The sequence below is a fragment of the Vigna unguiculata genome, chromosome 6 (genome assembly GCF_037176805.1).
Source record: "Vigna unguiculata cultivar grain cowpea cultivar isolate G323 ecotype 2 chromosome 6, ASM3717680v1, whole genome shotgun sequence".
Classification (NCBI taxonomy): domain Eukaryota; kingdom Viridiplantae; phylum Streptophyta; class Magnoliopsida; order Fabales; family Fabaceae; genus Vigna; species Vigna unguiculata.
In genome coordinates, this window is record NC_140797.1 from 4,346,463 (window position 1) to 4,363,750 (window position 17,288).

Sequence of the window (17,288 nt, forward strand, 5' to 3'; positions counted from 1 at the left end):
ACATGGGTATTAAAGGCTGACGAGTCAGAATATTAGAGGTAGAAGAGTTTTCAAAAGTAGAAGTTGCAACGAAAGACGCCATGGAGGAGAGAGTGAAACTCTAAATATCCAATGTGCTCAATTGAAAACACCAAGCACAAAACCTGGAAGCTGAGACTGAGGCGAGTCTGATGAAGAGCAACACTTCCACCTATGCAAAATGTGAAAATATCACAATAATTTACACTGCAATATAGAGGTGGATCAAAAGGGGAAAAAAGGAATATATGCATTACATTAGTTATAACATTAAGCAATATAATATCCCTTGGGCTTTAAAACTAACAATATACAAATGCAGTGGAATATAATTATCAACTAGTACTATTATTATATTTTAATCAAATTTTATTATTATGCTATTTGAAATTGGATGGTGGCACTCTGTGCATAGGTTGGGATGGGAAAATATTGAGAGTTAGTGGTGCCTTGATGAGTGTGATTTTATGCGCTCATTAAGCATTTAAGTTTGACTTTATTGGTTGATTAAAATTTTTTAAGATGTTATTTTAACTATGATTTGTTCCAACAAGGTAAAATGAGCTTTGAGTATGAAAACATGTTCAAATCAGCTTTTTAACACGTTGATTGGTTATCATTAAGATTAATATCTAATTAAATCAAGACTAATAAAAAAGTACAACTATCAAATTTTCTTTTAAGATCATAAACATTTATTTCAAAGATTATTTTAGATAATCAAATATTTATTTTGAAAATTGTTTAAATCATAAATGATTAGATTGTATTCTCAATATAGAAATGTGTTAAGACCATTGATATAAGATTAATCATATCTGAATTCAATATTAACAGATATAGATTGCAAGGTTTCATTTTCAGTGAGAAATTTGAACGTTGAAAACTCTTATGGGTAATAGTTTTACCATCAAATGTTCATATTGATCTTAAATATGAAATGGTTGAAGCTAAACTTAAATGAATTCTTATGATTTATGAAGAACTGCAAGCACATAGATAATCCTCAATGCTCTAATTAAGCAACGAAAGATGAATGAAGAACAAAAGATCATCAAAGCACTCAATGGTCAAATTCACAAGAACTACTAAATATTCAGAATACTTTAAAGAAACCAGTAAAAAGGGACCACGAAAATAAAGTAGAAAAGAGAAAGAAAAAAATATTGAGCTTATACTGTCAAATCTAAAATACACCATGTTCAGAGCTTAACCAGTGTAATATCCTTCACAAATGTGTAGTTTACCTTGTTGGCTAAGATTGTACTCTCTTGTATTAAGATTTGTCGGAACCGAAATCGCAGCGGGACAACAAAAATAATTTAGAAGAGTCGCCACCATAGTTTATTATGGAAAGCTATAGAAAAACCTTAAAAAATAATGGTCTTCAAAACCAAATTTGAGTTCGAGAGTCCATTACGTGAGGAGAAGGTATTAGCACCCCACAACGTCCGTCTTAAGACGGTTCCCTCTTTAATTAAGTATGCAAGATAAAATTTGATGTTTAAAATATTTGTTGTTTCCAAAAAATCAAGCAAAATAAAAAAAAACACATAGAAAAATAATAAAGATTAAAAACAAAATTATTTTTTTATATTTTTTAGCCCAACGAGGATTGTACCTTGCTCCTATGTATTTCCATTTGGAAAATAAAGGATAATGTAGTTCTTTAAAAAAGGGCTGTTTGATATTCTTATTATTATTTTCTAAATTTTATATATATATATATATATATATATATATATATATTATTAATATCAAGAGAACCCGAGATTCTACATAATAAAGATTTAGTTATCAAGCAAATTCAAATTTGACATGATATTTAAAATGATTTTATAATTTTTATTTTTATTATTACTATTTAAAAAAAAAAGAATTAAAAGCATATGAAAGAGTGTTTTGATTATCAAACAACTCTGAGACTTGACATGACATTCAATACTTATATAAAAGAAAAGGGTTAAATATGTTTTTGGTCCCTCGAGTTTAAGTGAATTTTGGAATTAGTCCCTCTTCGAAACTTTATACCAATTTAATCATTCATCTTTAGAAATGCATGGATTTAATCTTTTTTACCAAATTTTATGAAGTTTATTTGACATTTTAAACGCATTTTATGATAATATTTGAGTTAACATCGAAGAAAAATGTGTCAAACGGTGTAAATAATTCAAATACTATCATGAAATGTGCTTGAAGCGTCAGATAAACTTAACAAAATTTGGTTAAAAGGACTAAATTCTTGCATTTTTAAAGATGAAGAACTAAATTGATCAAAATTTTTGATGAGGGACTAATTCCAAATTTCGCTGAAACTTGAGGGACCAAAAACATATTTAACCCAAAAGAAAATTATAATTTTTTTTATTTATTATTATCCTCTTTTTTTAGAGAGAATTAAAGCCTACGAAAGAAACCTTTTTATTTATCAAGATAAAAATAAAGGGAAAGAGAAAAGTTGAGCACATTGACAAACCCAAAATCATCTAACATGAGAACCCCAAACACATTTAATCATACAACAGTTCAAACGATGATACATTTGATATTATAAGAGAATTATGAATAGCATTAGGAGCAAAGAGATCCCTTTTGCCCGTGTTCTGGTGATAAAAAAGGAGAGGGGTTTTTCAATTTTTTTTGTGTCTTGCATTAGAGAAGTTTTGTGCTTATATAGGCACGTTGGCGTACCACTCAAATCCTAGTCTTTAATTATAAAAAAATATATGAGGAAGTAATTGGTCCTGATAAAACATATCATAGCACTTAAATCGTTTGCATAGTATCCACCACATTGATTATAATTATTACGAAATATTGCTTGTAATTACTAGAATCATATTTTCCGTCACATGAAGATCCTCATCAAATCATAACATATTATTCATATAATTGATTCTAATTATTACTAGGAATATTTTCTTCTAATTATTAAAATCGTACCATTCTCTAAAAAGCATTATTATCGAGAATATTTGTTTTTAATTATTAAAATAATACCTTCTCTGACTGAAATGAGACACATCACATAAGCATAAATTCAAGATATTTATTCGAATTATTATGAAGAAAAAAAAGCTCCTAATATTATACCCTTCTCTAAAAAAGAAGAAATTATAAAATGTCGTTTTTCTGACAGGTCATGTATGGAGTGTAAATAACAAACAGTGGGGTGAAAATATGTATAAAACATTTGGGCTCATGAAAAGAGTGTGATAATAAATTAGATTTTCCCTTCTCTTGTTTTTTCTTTTTTTTTTCTTTTTTTTTTCCATTGTAGAATTAAACTTAAAAAACCTACCATCAATCAAAACATATTTTTTATTTTATTTTATTTTATTATTTTATTATTCTTTTATTTTTTTATTTTTTTATTATTATCATTATTCAAACTGAGAGTTTTTAATCTCAGGGGAGATTAAGTTGTATTACTTGAAGAGATTGATACTCGTGTGATACCAAAAGAGGTTGGTACTCATGTGATACCTGTAGAGGTTAGTACTCGTGTAAAGGAAGGTAGAAATCTACGACATCAATATGTAGAAGAGATTGTGAACAATTTGTAGAAATAGATACAAATTTAGTATTCTGGAATACACAATCCAAAATGTGTTTTATATTTTAGAATATGCATTTCGAAATATATAAAAATAAAAAACACTTCTAAATTCTATAATTTGAAAGGTTTCCATATTCCACAATCCGGAAGTAAAAAAAAAAAAAAAAAGTCATGCAATACTACCAACTCCCACCATAAATACTCCACTACCCTCTATGAAAGCCTATACAACACTAATCACCACCAATAACAACCGGAAACCAGGAACCACCACCGACCACCATAAATACACCACTACCGAAACACAATAACAACACTTAAGTATTGTCGCTTCCTATAACTATTACCACAGGACGAGTTTTGTATTTTCAAAACTATGGGGTGCATGTCGAAAACATGGGGTGCAAAAAGAAACTACCTAGTTCAATATTCTGATAACAAACAATTTAGAGAAATCCTATATCTCTATAAAAAAAGGTTTGCTTTTAACTAAATTAAGAAAATAATTTACTTTTAATTTCAAAAAATAAACTTAAATAAAAATAGAAAGAAATAAACAAGTTATAGTAAAAGTGGTCTTTTAAATCAATATTAATGTAAAACAAAATAAAGAAAAGGAATGTTCAAATAATACAAATTTAAATTAGATTAAATATCCTTTCATGTCGTTGAAAATGTTTAACTCTGTCTATATAGTTCCTAAAATCGTTATCTCAAAATATGATTGATATTTAATGTAGGTTATTATGATAAAAGATGTTAATCAACGATATTAATTTGGTGACTTTAAATTAGAAAGGCCAAGGAGTAAATGGGGTATGAGAGATGGTTCCAAGACTTAAATTAGTAACTCTTCTTCACAGGTTAGACCTTAAATTAACATCTTCGTATATGACAACACATTTCATGTCACCTTAAATTAGAGTCGACATTAAGAGATTATTATTGTAAAATAGAGTGATCAAGTACCAAAGATATTCTAATAATAAAATTGGGGTAGAAGAGTAGAATAGAATTGGAAAAGTGAGATAAAAGATTTTAAATTGTATTCTGATTTGCCTCCTAGTATTAATTTGGATATCTTTCATAATAGATACTACTTCCTATTTACCAGAAAGCTTAGTTTTGATTGAACTTTGTCTTATTTTTTTTTTTATCATGATTTTTCTTTGGTCCCCTCATCATTTTCTGTTTATTTTTTATTTTTTTTAACAATATTTATCATAGATAACAACTTTCAAAGTGTTTTAAGATGTCAGTTTGACTAAGATATCATATATATATATATATATATATATATATATATATATATATATATATATATATATATATATATGAATTTTATTGACATTCGCAATAAATATCTTAAAAATCAGTACAAGCAGTTAGTAGTAATTAGATAAAAGTGTACTATTATTATAGATAAAGATTTAGTACGATTAAGAAGCATAATTTTGTACATTTTAAAATGAAAAATAACATGATCCAAAAGGAAACTAAATTTCGTCAATTTAGCACCAGTGATGTGCATACATAGTTATCTGTAAAATAAAAAGTCCTATGCAAAATGTTGTAGGTCATATTTAGAACATTGTTCCTCAAAACATTACAATTTGGAAACTTAGACTTGTAGTTCCATAAAGAGAGGGAAAACCCTCTTCTAACTGATACGAAAAGAAAAGACAGAAAAAACAGCAAAATTAGAAATTTCATTCCAATTCATGCTTGATAGATTCTACGGAGGAATTCCCAATAATAGTTCAACATGTGATCTGTAGGTGTCACTCTATCCCACTTCCCATTAACAAATATAGCATATGCATCTGCTGCATACCTGATTAAGAAAGAACCACAGTATCATCAACAACAGAAGCAATCAAAAACACACACACAATCAAGGTAATATGTAATTACTGCATATAAATAATGACCAAAAGAGTGCACACAAAAATGACTTACTTCCCAACCCCATGCAATTGAGTTACGTGAGTCCAGCTTTCGTCCAAGTATTCCTCAGATAGACGTTGTAACATTTTTGCTCTTTTGTGTTGCAAACCTAGCGTCCTTATTGTCTCTTCTATTTCATCGGTTGCAACTTCTGTGCAAGACTTTGCATCCGGACATAACTTGAAGAAGTCTAACACAATCTCTTTTGTCTACATTTTGCAGAAATAATCCATCAGTAAATATGGATATAATTTCAACATTTACGCTACGCCTAATGGTCCTTCTTAATTGAATGGAAACCTCAAATGCATGAGGTTGTTTACAACAAAGCAGCAGTTCAACTCTGCCAATAACCACTGGTTCTATTGACACAATTTTCATGGTAGAATGACAACTATGGAATGGTTTCGTCAAGAGGGATCGCCTAGGCTTTACGATTCCTAAATTTAACACATTCTCAAACAGTGCACCTACCTAATTGACGTCATGCACCATACTTAGACAAATGAGATTAAAAAAACAATGTGTACTTTGACTCTCTTATACTTTCACTAATGTTCCACCAAATAGATAGATATAAAAGCATGGTATATTGTACCTGTCTCAGGCCAAGAGTAAAACAAAGGGCTAAAATGAAAAATAAACTATGCAAAAAGTCTAAGATTACAGATGCTGTGAAATATTACGCAAATAATTCATACCTGTCTCCCAGAAGTCCGGTTGAGAAGCATACAAATGACCAACACCCTCCAAGGGTCATGAGCATGATCCTCTTGAATGAGAACAGTCTCAGACCGTGGAGGCTTCCATGTATTATCAGGAGTTTTTCTTTTGTAAGCCTCATCCCACTTCTCAGAAGCAGAAAGATTTTTTTTTAATTTCTTGGGATTAACATAAGCATTTGTGTCATTTCCATTCATTTGCAGATTATTTTCTAGATCAATATTTTCCCTGTAGTCACTCTGAGGCTCGCGCTTCTTGAGTATGAATTTACTGGTTTCAGCATCATCACAATTCTCACTCAGCTTATCCTTGACTGTTTTTTTCCTCTTATTCTTTTCCTTGGATTTAATCTTTCCATCTACAAGCAAATCATCCTCAACAAATCCAAATTCAGAGCCATAAAATCCTGAATCAGGATCAATAATCCCTCTGTTGTCACCTTGAGGCTCACGCTTCTTGAGTATGAAGTTATGGGTTTCGGTATGATCACCATTCTTTTGCCGCTTATTATCAGCATATTTCTTCTTCCTCTTTTCCTTGGATTTAATCATTCCATCCACCAAGAGCTTATCATCAACAAAACAAAGGGCTAAGTCATCCTGCTGCAGCTTATGGTCAACCACTTTCTTCTTCTTCTTCTTGTCCTTAGATTTAATGTTTCCCTCTACTAGCAGCTTATCTTCAACAAATTCAATGCCACCGCCATAACTGCACAATTCCGGACCAATCTTCTCACGCCTCTTGAGTATGAACTTACGGGTTTCAGTCTCATCATCAAGCTCTTCTTCAACTGTTTTTTTCTTCTTTTGCTTGGATTTAATCTTTCCATCGGACAGCAGCTTATCTCCAACAAATACGATTTCACATGCAGAAGAACACAAATCAGGACCACTATTTTCCTCAATGTCACCTTGATGAGGCTTACGCTTCTTCAACCTTTTCTTCTGTTCCGATTCCATCTTTTCAGTATCAAGTTCACCAACATTCCCTGCACCACCATAACAGCACAATTCAACATCAATCTTCTCCCCATTGTCACCTTGAGGTTCACACATCTTGAGTACGAATTTACTGGTTTCAGCATCATCATCCTTGACAGTTTTTTTCCTCTTATTCTTTTCCTTTAATTTAATTTTTCCATCTAACACCAAATTATCTTCAACAAATCCAATTTCAGAGCCATAAAAACGTGAATCCGGATCAATCATCTCTCTGTTGTCACCTTGAGGCTCACGCTTCTTGAGTATGAAGTTACTGGTTTCGCTATCATCACCCTTCTTCTGCAGCTTATTATCAACAAATTTCTTCTTCCTCTTTTCCTTGGATTTAATCATTCCATCCACCAAGAGTTTATCATCAACAAAGCCATGGGCAAATTCATCCTCCTGGAGCTTATGGTCAACCACTTTCTTCTTCTTCTTCTTCTTCTTCTTCTTCTTGGATTTAATGTTTCCGTCTTCTAGCAGCTTATCTTCAACAAATCCAATACCACAGCCATAACTGCACAATTCCGGGTCAATCTTCTCCCTGCTGTCGATCTGAGGATCACGCCTCTTTAGTATGAGTTTACTGGTTTTAGTCTCATCACCATTCTCCCGCTGCTCATCTTCAACTGTTTTTTTCTTCTTTTGCTTGGATTTAACCTTTCCATCTGACAGCAGCTTATCTCCAACAAATACAATTTCAGATCCAGAAGAACATAGATCAGGACCACTATTCTCCTCAATGTCAACTTGACGAGGCTTACGCTTCCTGGACCTTCTCTTCCTTTCTGATTCCATCTTTTCAGTAGCAATTTCACCTACATTCCCTTCACTACCATAACAGCACAATTCAACATCAACCTTCTCCCTATTGACACCTTGAGGCCCACACATCTTGAGTATGAATTTACTGGTTTCAGCATCATCATCCTTGACAGTTTTTTTCCTCTTATTCTTTTCCTTGGATTTAATCTTTTCATCAACCAGCAAAATATCTTTAACAAATCCAAGTTCAGAGCCATAAAAACGTGAATCTGGATCAATCATCTCTCTGTTGTCACCTTGAGGCTCACGCTTCTTGAGTATGAAGTTACTGGTTTTGGTATCACCACCATTCTTCTGCAGCTTATTATCAGCAAATTTCTTCTTCCTCTTTTCCTTGGATTTAATCATTCCATCCACCAAGTGTTTATCATCAATACAACCAAGGGCAAAGTCATCCTCCTGCAGCTTATGGTCAACCACTTTCTTCTTTTTCTTCTTCTTGTCCTTGGATTTAATGTTTCCCTCTACTAGCAGCTTATCTTCAACAAATCCAATACCACAGCCATAACTGCACAATTCTTGATCAATCTTCTCCCTGCTGTAAATGTGAGGCTCACTCCTCTTGAGTATGAATTTACTGGCTTCAGTGTCATTTGCATTTTCCTGCTGCTCATCTTCAACTGTTTTCTTCATCTTTTGCTTGGATTGAATCTTTCCATCTGACAGCAACTTATCTCCTACAAATCCAATGTCACATCCATAAGAATACAAATCAGAACCAACCTTCTCCTCGATGTCACCTTGATGAGGCTTACGTTTCTTGGACCCTCTCTTCCTTTCCGATTCGATCACATTTCGTTCTTTCTGGGCAGGCAGCGCTAAAACGCAGTTCATTGTCCTAAAATTCTCCTGAGATTACTAAAGTCAAAACAAAGTCTGGGAAAATGCAAGCATTGCTGGCCTGTGTTAACAAGAAAAGAATCTGATATGATGTTACACTGTTAACAAATGAAAAGAGAGAAATAATGAATCTGAAGAAGATTTTAAAACCTGGTAAGAAGCATAAGCTTTGCCGTTCTATTCAAAATGATCAAATGGACTCCCGCTAAAAAAAGTTGCACGACCCTTTTATGGGAAACAAGCAAACAAATTAATATTATTCCAAAAATGTAAGTGTAAGCGCAATATGCATCAAAGAATGCTTAACTAGGTCCAGGGAAAGATGTGATCATAAGTTTCTTTACTTCACTCCAGTGTTAAGCCTCTTCAGACTGTGAGGTAGGATTGGAGAGAAAGCCCAAAATGGGAGGTTTCTGCAAGTCAGGCACGACAGAGTAGTTGTTATTTAAAAGTATATATCTAAGTTGGCATTCTCCAAACAAAACCAAACACGCTGCAGAGCTAACAGATAAGGGATTACAATAAGCCAAAATCATGTAATATTGAATACCCAGAACCCAAAAGCACGCATTTCGATCAATATATCAGATAGAAATAAAGTGATGTAGAATACCCAGAACCAAAAATTTAGTTTTCAAAAAGGAAAAGGAAGTAACCTTTGGAAAAGGGTTTGTGGCGTTGTTGGAGTAAAAGGGAGCTCTTCAAGGCTGTGTGTTTCTCCATTCTGCAACTACTCATATTCTATAGAGCAACCAAGCGTCATCGTTTCCCTCCATCTACTCATAAGAAATATTTTATTGTACTTTTTGGGAATCACACTCGTAATTCCTTTTTAATAGCTTCTCGAATATTATGATTATATTTTAACAATAATATAGAAGCGCTAACATGAATTTAATATTTTCACAAACTTTATTTTTATTTACTTAATGTTTATATAAACTCGTGAACATTTTTCAGATTAGAAAATAAAAAATTTAATTACTTTATCTGTTAAGATTAACTTTGTAGTAAGATAAAAATCAAATTTTGGAAAATTTAATAAAATGTATAAATTAATTTATGTCTAAACTAATTTTAACCTAAATAATAATATTTTTTTATTTTTCTTATTATAATTAATTATAAAATTTATTGTAAGGTATATTATAATATTTTTCTCACTTTCTAATATTAGACAAATTTAATTAATTATAAAATGTTGCGTACGAAGAATAAACATAAAGTAAAATTATTACAAATTACAAAACTATAAATATAGTAACTTATATGTAGATCTTACTACTAAAATTTCGTTCGACCACCAAGATTATCTATTTTATTTTTCTTATTATAATTAATTATGTTTCAGATATAGGGATCGAACATTATTTAAAACACTAACTTAACCTCCTTCTCATATGTTATTACTGTTTGCTCTTTTTTCCTCTTGTTCGGCGTTCCTTCTCTTTCTCTCGTTGATTGTCTAGACGATCTAATCGAGATACTTGTCAATTAGGCTCTGATGCTTAAGTCAGTTCAAGTCCATTTGAGGTAAGCAATTAATGTTGTAATAAATGCGTAGTATAAGTCCTTTACCAATTTACCTTGGGCTCCTATTTATAGTTTTTTTATATGGGCTCGTGATTAAGGTTTTCTTAATTGAGGCCCAATTGCTTTTTAAACTTGATTACTGACCTGTTTTACTTTAACTATAGATCTTATCTTTCTGGATTCGCCGGACTGATGTCGCCGAGCGTACGTGCTCTGACCGATTGTGTCCTTGTGCCCAATAGTTGGATGAGAATGACAAGTCATGGCCGGTGTCGTTGACGTTCACATTAAGATCCTTCTTAATGTGATTTTCAATTACTTATTGTCCGAGTCGTCCGGCCATTGCAGGAGGCCTTCAGCCGCTTATCATTAGGGTTGTTCGGTTGTAGGGCTCCTAAAATCACTCTGGAGAAATTGCTACATCAACGAGTCACGACTTAGACTGTCTGCCTATAGCAGGCGGCCTTGAGCCGCTTATCCTTAGGTCATCCGGTTAGGGATATTAGGTAGCCCTATGGTACACAAGCCCCCCAAGCCTTAAGCGTTGATGGAAGCATAACGAAAAGGGTTTAAACGGTGACGCTCAAGAGAGTCGTAAGAATGTGATGTCTGACAAGGTTACGACGCTTCGTACCTGTCAGGTGGGAGATGAAGCGTCATGTCTCCTGAACTATCGATTGTCTCGTGATCGTGTGAATGTGGTGGTGCCACGTGTCCCCAAAATTTTCTATAAATAGCAACATTTGATCCAAGTTATTTTCGCACTTTTCTTCTTCTCTCTTCCTCTTGCACCGATCGATTTGTATATTTCAGGTAATAATGACAATCGTGAATTTGTCAAGCTCAGACGAGTCTCTTGGTCGAGATGGCGGGGGTCTTAAGGACGACGGGTCTTCGTCTTTCTCATTAACACTATCCACGATTGAGGAATCGCTCGGTAGAGAGGTGTCATCAGGTAACAGCCCACTAATGTAAATATTGATAAGGAAGTTGAGGTTGAGGTGTCGTCAACATGAGATGTTGGGGGAGCTGAAGCGATGGTTGAGGAGGTTAGCTCTGACCCCGAGAGTAAGGATAAAGGTCACGTTAAAATTGATTTTGCTAATGAAGGCAATCGGTTGGACCTTCCTCTTATCCCTGCTTACGAATGGGCACCCCATGAACCCAGAAATTACAAGACGAGGTTTCGATGAGGAAACGATTTGGTCGACTTAGTCGGTAAAACCGACTTTTTTAAGGACGGTGTTGAAAATGGTTGTCTATGTTTGAAGTTTTGCGCTAGCAACGAAAGGGTTTGTCATGGTCGAGAGGGAACCAAGTTAGATTTTTTTCTACGTTTATGCTTGCTTCTTCCAGGACCTCCTTTTGACAGTGCCTTTCAACGACTGTCAGATGGTTGTCCTAAGGGAAATCAATTGCGCTCTCACCCAAATCCACCCGAACGCCTGGGCTTCCATGCAGGCGTTCAATGTTTTATGCCGAGTGATAGGGTTGACCCCTACCATGCCTATATTTCTCTACTTTTACAAGTGTCCTCCCACTTTGACTAAGGGGTGGATTTCCTTTATTGGAGCCCTCAAGAGTCTAGTCGACCTGTTCCTTACCTTGTACAAGGGTTTCAAGACCGACTTTTTTAAGGTCTCTATTACCCGACGTGGTAGGAAATGGTTTTTTGATGAAGTCGATCGTCCCAAGTTTCCTCTTTATTAGACACAAGTGCCTCCTACCATTGATCCGTATTTTGAGAAGCTAATGACTCCTGCCGAGCGGGCTGACCTTGTTGTCCTTAAGTAGCTTCCTGACAAGCTCTCGACCAGGTCTTTGATTTGACATCTACTCTCGAAGGATTTATCCAAAGCAGTTTATGGTTGGTGGTTCTGAGCCGAACGGTTATCTTTGAATAATATGAACTTATCTAATTTTTTTGTTTTCTTTCAGATACGATGTTTCATCTAGCTCCGCTTAATGCTAAAACAATGGAAAGGGTGAAGGCGCATTGGAAGTTCGTTAGGTCTTCAAGTATGCCTCCACGTCCGCCGATCCGACCACCTCCTCTAATCAACGAGCCAATTTTAGAGCCAGATGCTCTGACTGGTGCCTCCCATGTAGGCACCCCTTAGACCCCAAGTTCTCAACATTCCTCCTTTTATGATGGTTCCTACTACTGAATGAGCTTCAGCCAAAAAGGATCTGGCTATCGCTCGTGAGGAGGTGAAGGAGATTAAGGTCTTTGTTGCCGACTTGTCGAAGTGGTTCAACCAGTTGAACTTAATCAAATCAGAGCATGCTAAGTGTGCCACGAAGCTGAAGGAGGGAATTGATCGACTAAAGGAGGCAACCAATCAACTAAAAGAGGTAACCAATCAACTAAAAGAGGAGCAAGATCGGGGGAGGAATGCTGTTGACGATATTCGTAAGCTGCAACAACGTTTCGATGACCTCTCTCTCGAGTATCTCTCTATGAAGCAATCGATTGAGACTTGGGAGAAAAAATGCCAAGAGTTGGAATTCGAGTTGTTGATCGTTGACGATCAAGTTTTCGCGCAACATAAACTTGGGTTCTAGAAGGCTCTTAATCAGGCGGCCCATTTCTAAAGGATTCTGATCGACCAACCTGGCACCTTCGATGTCAAGTTTGATGTGGTCGACGGGAAATTATTGAATGTTTATGATGCCCCTAACCCCGAGCCTACTGAGTCGAACGTCCTTGCCTCTCCTGATTCTGTTCTAAAAAATGTAGACCCTTGAGTTGTAACATTTTAGTTTCTTTCTTGTTAGGTTTTTTGTTTTGATGTAATATTTTGCTACAACCAATCGGGTCTGATCAGCCATTCGACGGATCGCACTCGATCAGCTTTCAGACATCTATTTTAATATAATTTCTTTTCGTTCTAATTTCACGTTTATTTGCGCATACTGACAAGGCCGATTGTTCGCCCTAACGCAAGAATTCATTTCGTTCAGTCGAATCGTTTAGATAACTTTGCTTGATCGTATTTGAAAATGGGTATTTAATTCGATCAGGATACTTAAGTCATTGCATTGTATAGGGGTACTAAGTTCTGCAGGTCGCTCGAGACCTTAATATTTTAATTGACTTAAGTTCGTATAAAATTGTGTGTGCTCTTAGGCATTTTGGATTTTAAGTGTATAAACTCCGATAGAACCTGCATTCAGTCGCTTGGGTCTATAAGTTAAGATAAGTCACGTGGGGATGCACATTTTGACCACTTGGGTTAGTGCTTTTCGACCGGGGCTTTCAATGAAGCTCACCTTTTAATCAAATAGGCTTTTCAATCTGATGGGTCCCGTAGAGACCCCAAGCCTGACCGATCGGTTTGAATAGCTTTGTAACATCCCTAAGGAATATTACTGATATTAAATAAATAAAATTCGAAAGTACAATAAATGCCGCATTGAATATAAACTATTTTCCAAACACGGGAAATTTAAAACTTTAATAAATATAATCATAACCTAGGAGTCCATAATTCGTAAAACCGAAATAAAAGTCAAAGACTCCCAAAAGAGATTACATAATTCTCTCAAAACTAAAAATGTAAACATCTATATCCATATACAAAAAGGGCTCCGGGTCTAAGTATCTGCTGACCCACCTTTCACCCGACCATGACCCCATAGTCCTTCATGAGTCATATGCATGAAAATTGGGACCACAACCACTATGCCAATTCACATTTTGTGATATACACAATCAACATAATTTTTACATTTCAAATTCCACACTCTTACATATTATTAAAAATAAATCATAATACAACAACACATAATTGGCATACATAGGACTCGAACCCAAGTCCTCTCACACAACCAAAGTACTCTCCACCACTTGAGCTAGTACTTTTCCACGTCACATTAAACAACAATTAATGTCATAAAGACGCGTTCTACCCGCATTAATTAATTAATTAATTATTTATTTAATTAATTAATTTTCCTGGGTCTTACAAGCTTTGTGTGTGCTTAGTGTAACACCTCTTTTGAGATGTCACATGTATGATTTTCTTTTTAATGTGAAGCACAACCTTTGATACCATCCTTTAAGATAGGAATTTTTCACAATTGTTTTTATCTCAAATAACACCGGATAAAAGATTCATCCAAACTTCTTTATTCATCAAGATGAAAATATCATTCATATAATCAATTAACTTAAATTGTTCGTTGAGGTTAATATTAAAATCCTTCAAGTCAAACTTGAAACCACTACACTATTACATTTTATTTCAAAAGAACCTTTTCAAAGGTCAAAATAAAATTTCCCAAAGCTTCCCCACGAACTCCTTACAACTAAGCTTCTCCAGCAATATCTGCATCAACATCTACTCCCATATAACGCAAGTCATACGATCATCGCAGGTGGAAACCACATTCACAAACATGCAAGGGTAAGATAACCATGTATCACATCACATAACAAGCACATTAACATGTAACTCATGTAGCATAAAATAACATAACATAACTCATTCATAAAAAAAAAATCCACCAACACATGTTCTCAACATCACCACTTGAACTCATCAAAATATTACCACCAAGTAATATTAACGATATGACATTCTCTCATAGCTAACCAATATACCTTTCCTGCGCACCAATGCCTCTTGGAAAAGTCCCTTCCCCTGCTTTCCATAGACCTATTAGCAACAACTCCACCCGCTCGACAAAGCCTTAGGTAGAGCACTATTGCTAAGCTCATGCTAAAGACTTACAAAGGAATGAAACCCCTTTACCCTGACTCGACAAAATCCTCTAGTTAAAGAAATCATCACGGCTTTACAGGTATCAGAGAGTTCAAACTGTCTCAATACATATGCACACACATTCATGCCACACCTCATCACATCATACCATCCCATACATATGTACATATAGTTCACATAATCACATAATTGTACAAGCATTCATCATACCATAACATACATGCATATCAAAATAGTATTCATCCCAAATGAGTGAGTGCTAACACTTAAGTACCTGCAATGCCATACAATCAAGCACAACACAACCATAATTCTTACACCAAAATTCCTAAGAAAATTTATCAACACAATACCAAAATCACAACATTAATGTGTGACACATTTATCAAACTACAGACCTCTAAACGACGATCCAACCGATCAAACCACAAAATAGCAAGTTACAGACCAACTGTCCAAATTTGAGCTCAGTCCAACGGTAAATGAGTCAGAAAAGTCAATTTTACTAAAACTGCGCAAATCCGAAAAAAACTTAGTCGCCCAACAACCAAGGAACTCTCCCAGCGAGAATCAGATACAAAAAAAAAACGAAAATCAACATTTTCTGTACTAGAGACCTATTTCAATACGTCCTAGCATTCCAAAGTTTCACCAAAGCTACCAAACATTCCAGTATTATTTTACTTAACTTCCAAAACCATTTACACTTCCAAAAATTCTTATAACAATTCTCTCATCCACAAACTTACTCAACCTTTACAAATTCTAAAAGAAAACAGAAAGAAAAATATTACACTTGTAATCCAATTAAAAATTGAACACACTCAATCCAACTCCATTCCATAACCATTCACCCAATATAACATAATTTATCAATTTAAACCTTAATTGATGTTCCATTCAGCCCAACGATCCACAACAATTCACCAATTCCTCTATTTAAATTAATACCAATTCCATTAATCACATACTTGTTATAATTCATTTGTTCTCTACAAATCCATGTTACAATCAAATCAACCAATCACAATTCATGTAAGACTCGGAAAAATTAAATAAATAAATAAACATTTATTTAAAAAATGCGAGGTCGATAATCGCTAAGTTAATTAATGTGGAGAGAGAAGACAATGAATAGTACTAGCTCAAGTGATTGAGAGTACTTGATTATTATGAAAGGATTAAGGTTCAAGTCCTGTGTAGGAAATTAGGGTGTTAATTTAATTATTTAATTATTTTATTAATATGCTGGATCATGGGGCGTAATAATATAATCCTATATGCATAAGAATTATCACGAAACATGAATTAGTTGATTGGTTGTGCATTAGCTTTGCAATTGTGTGGTTATGTGTTCAAACCTTTACTTATGTAAAATAGTTTCATTTTTTCCAATTCCTTTTTGGTCATGAATGAGAAGGGTCAGAAACCCTAGCCGCCTTGAGGAGAAGATAGAGGGGCTGGGAAACCATCATGGAATACCAATTGAATGACCATTAATCTCATTTTAATGTAATTTCGTTTTATGCATTAAGGCAATTGAAATTGGGGTTGGAAAGTGAGTATAAGAGTGGAATTAGGGAGAGGTAAAGTCCTTTTGGGATATACCAACAACATGCACGGGAAAACTGAGTTGATAGTGAATTGGGAGGCCATTTGGAGTGAGAAATAGTGGAGCCAAAGAGGTGGGACGCAGGACTTGGAATTTCAACGTGAGCAAGGGATCCAGGTTAGGGGAGTTGTCATTTCCTGTTTTAATGAGATTATATGCAACTACGTTATGTATTGATGCATTAAAGCCTTCTCACCAAATTCTTTTATCATTTAACCTCTTGATGTTTGTTGTATGTGGTTTTTTAAAGAAAGTATGTGTGTGGTTGTAGTTTCCGTTGTATTGAGTTCTTTTTGTGATCCCATCACTACAGTGATTATTATGATTATTCTTTTTGTAACATCCCCAAGGAATGTTACTTTAAATAAAAGAATAAAATGCGAAAGAAAGAAAAAAAAACATATTTATAATTTTTCAAACCTCATTTATAATAGTACTTTCCCAAAAACGCAAAAAACAAAAACCATATAATTGCACACATTATAATTATTCACAATTTAAAGTTTGTTACAACCATA

At 34.3% G+C, this 17,288-nt stretch overlaps 1 protein-coding gene across 3 annotated transcripts; it reads right to left on the reverse strand.

Annotated features, from left to right (window-relative positions):
- Nucleotides 1-5,061: 5,061 nt before the first annotated feature.
- On the reverse strand, nt 5,062-9,712 carry LOC114188725 (uncharacterized). Of its 3 annotated transcripts, XM_028077352.2 has the most exons (7): nt 9,555-9,712; nt 9,206-9,311; nt 9,049-9,123; nt 8,814-8,959; nt 6,229-8,735; nt 5,540-5,736; nt 5,062-5,414 (listed from the first exon to the last, which is right to left on the reverse strand). In XM_028077352.2, exons 4-7 carry the CDS (start codon nt 8,890-8,892, stop codon nt 5,300-5,302), a joined length of 2,898 nt encoding a protein of 965 aa, XP_027933153.2. In that variant the 5' UTR covers nt 8,893-8,959; nt 9,049-9,123; nt 9,206-9,311; nt 9,555-9,712; the 3' UTR covers nt 5,062-5,299. The 3 variants fall into 3 exon arrangements, with proteins under 3 accessions (XP_027933153.2, XP_027933152.2, XP_085530514.1); XM_028077351.2 differs by having other exon boundaries at nt 6,229-8,959; XM_085674388.1 differs by having other exon boundaries at nt 6,229-8,959; nt 9,049-9,311.
- Between the last annotated feature and the right edge of the window lie 7,576 nt (nt 9,713-17,288).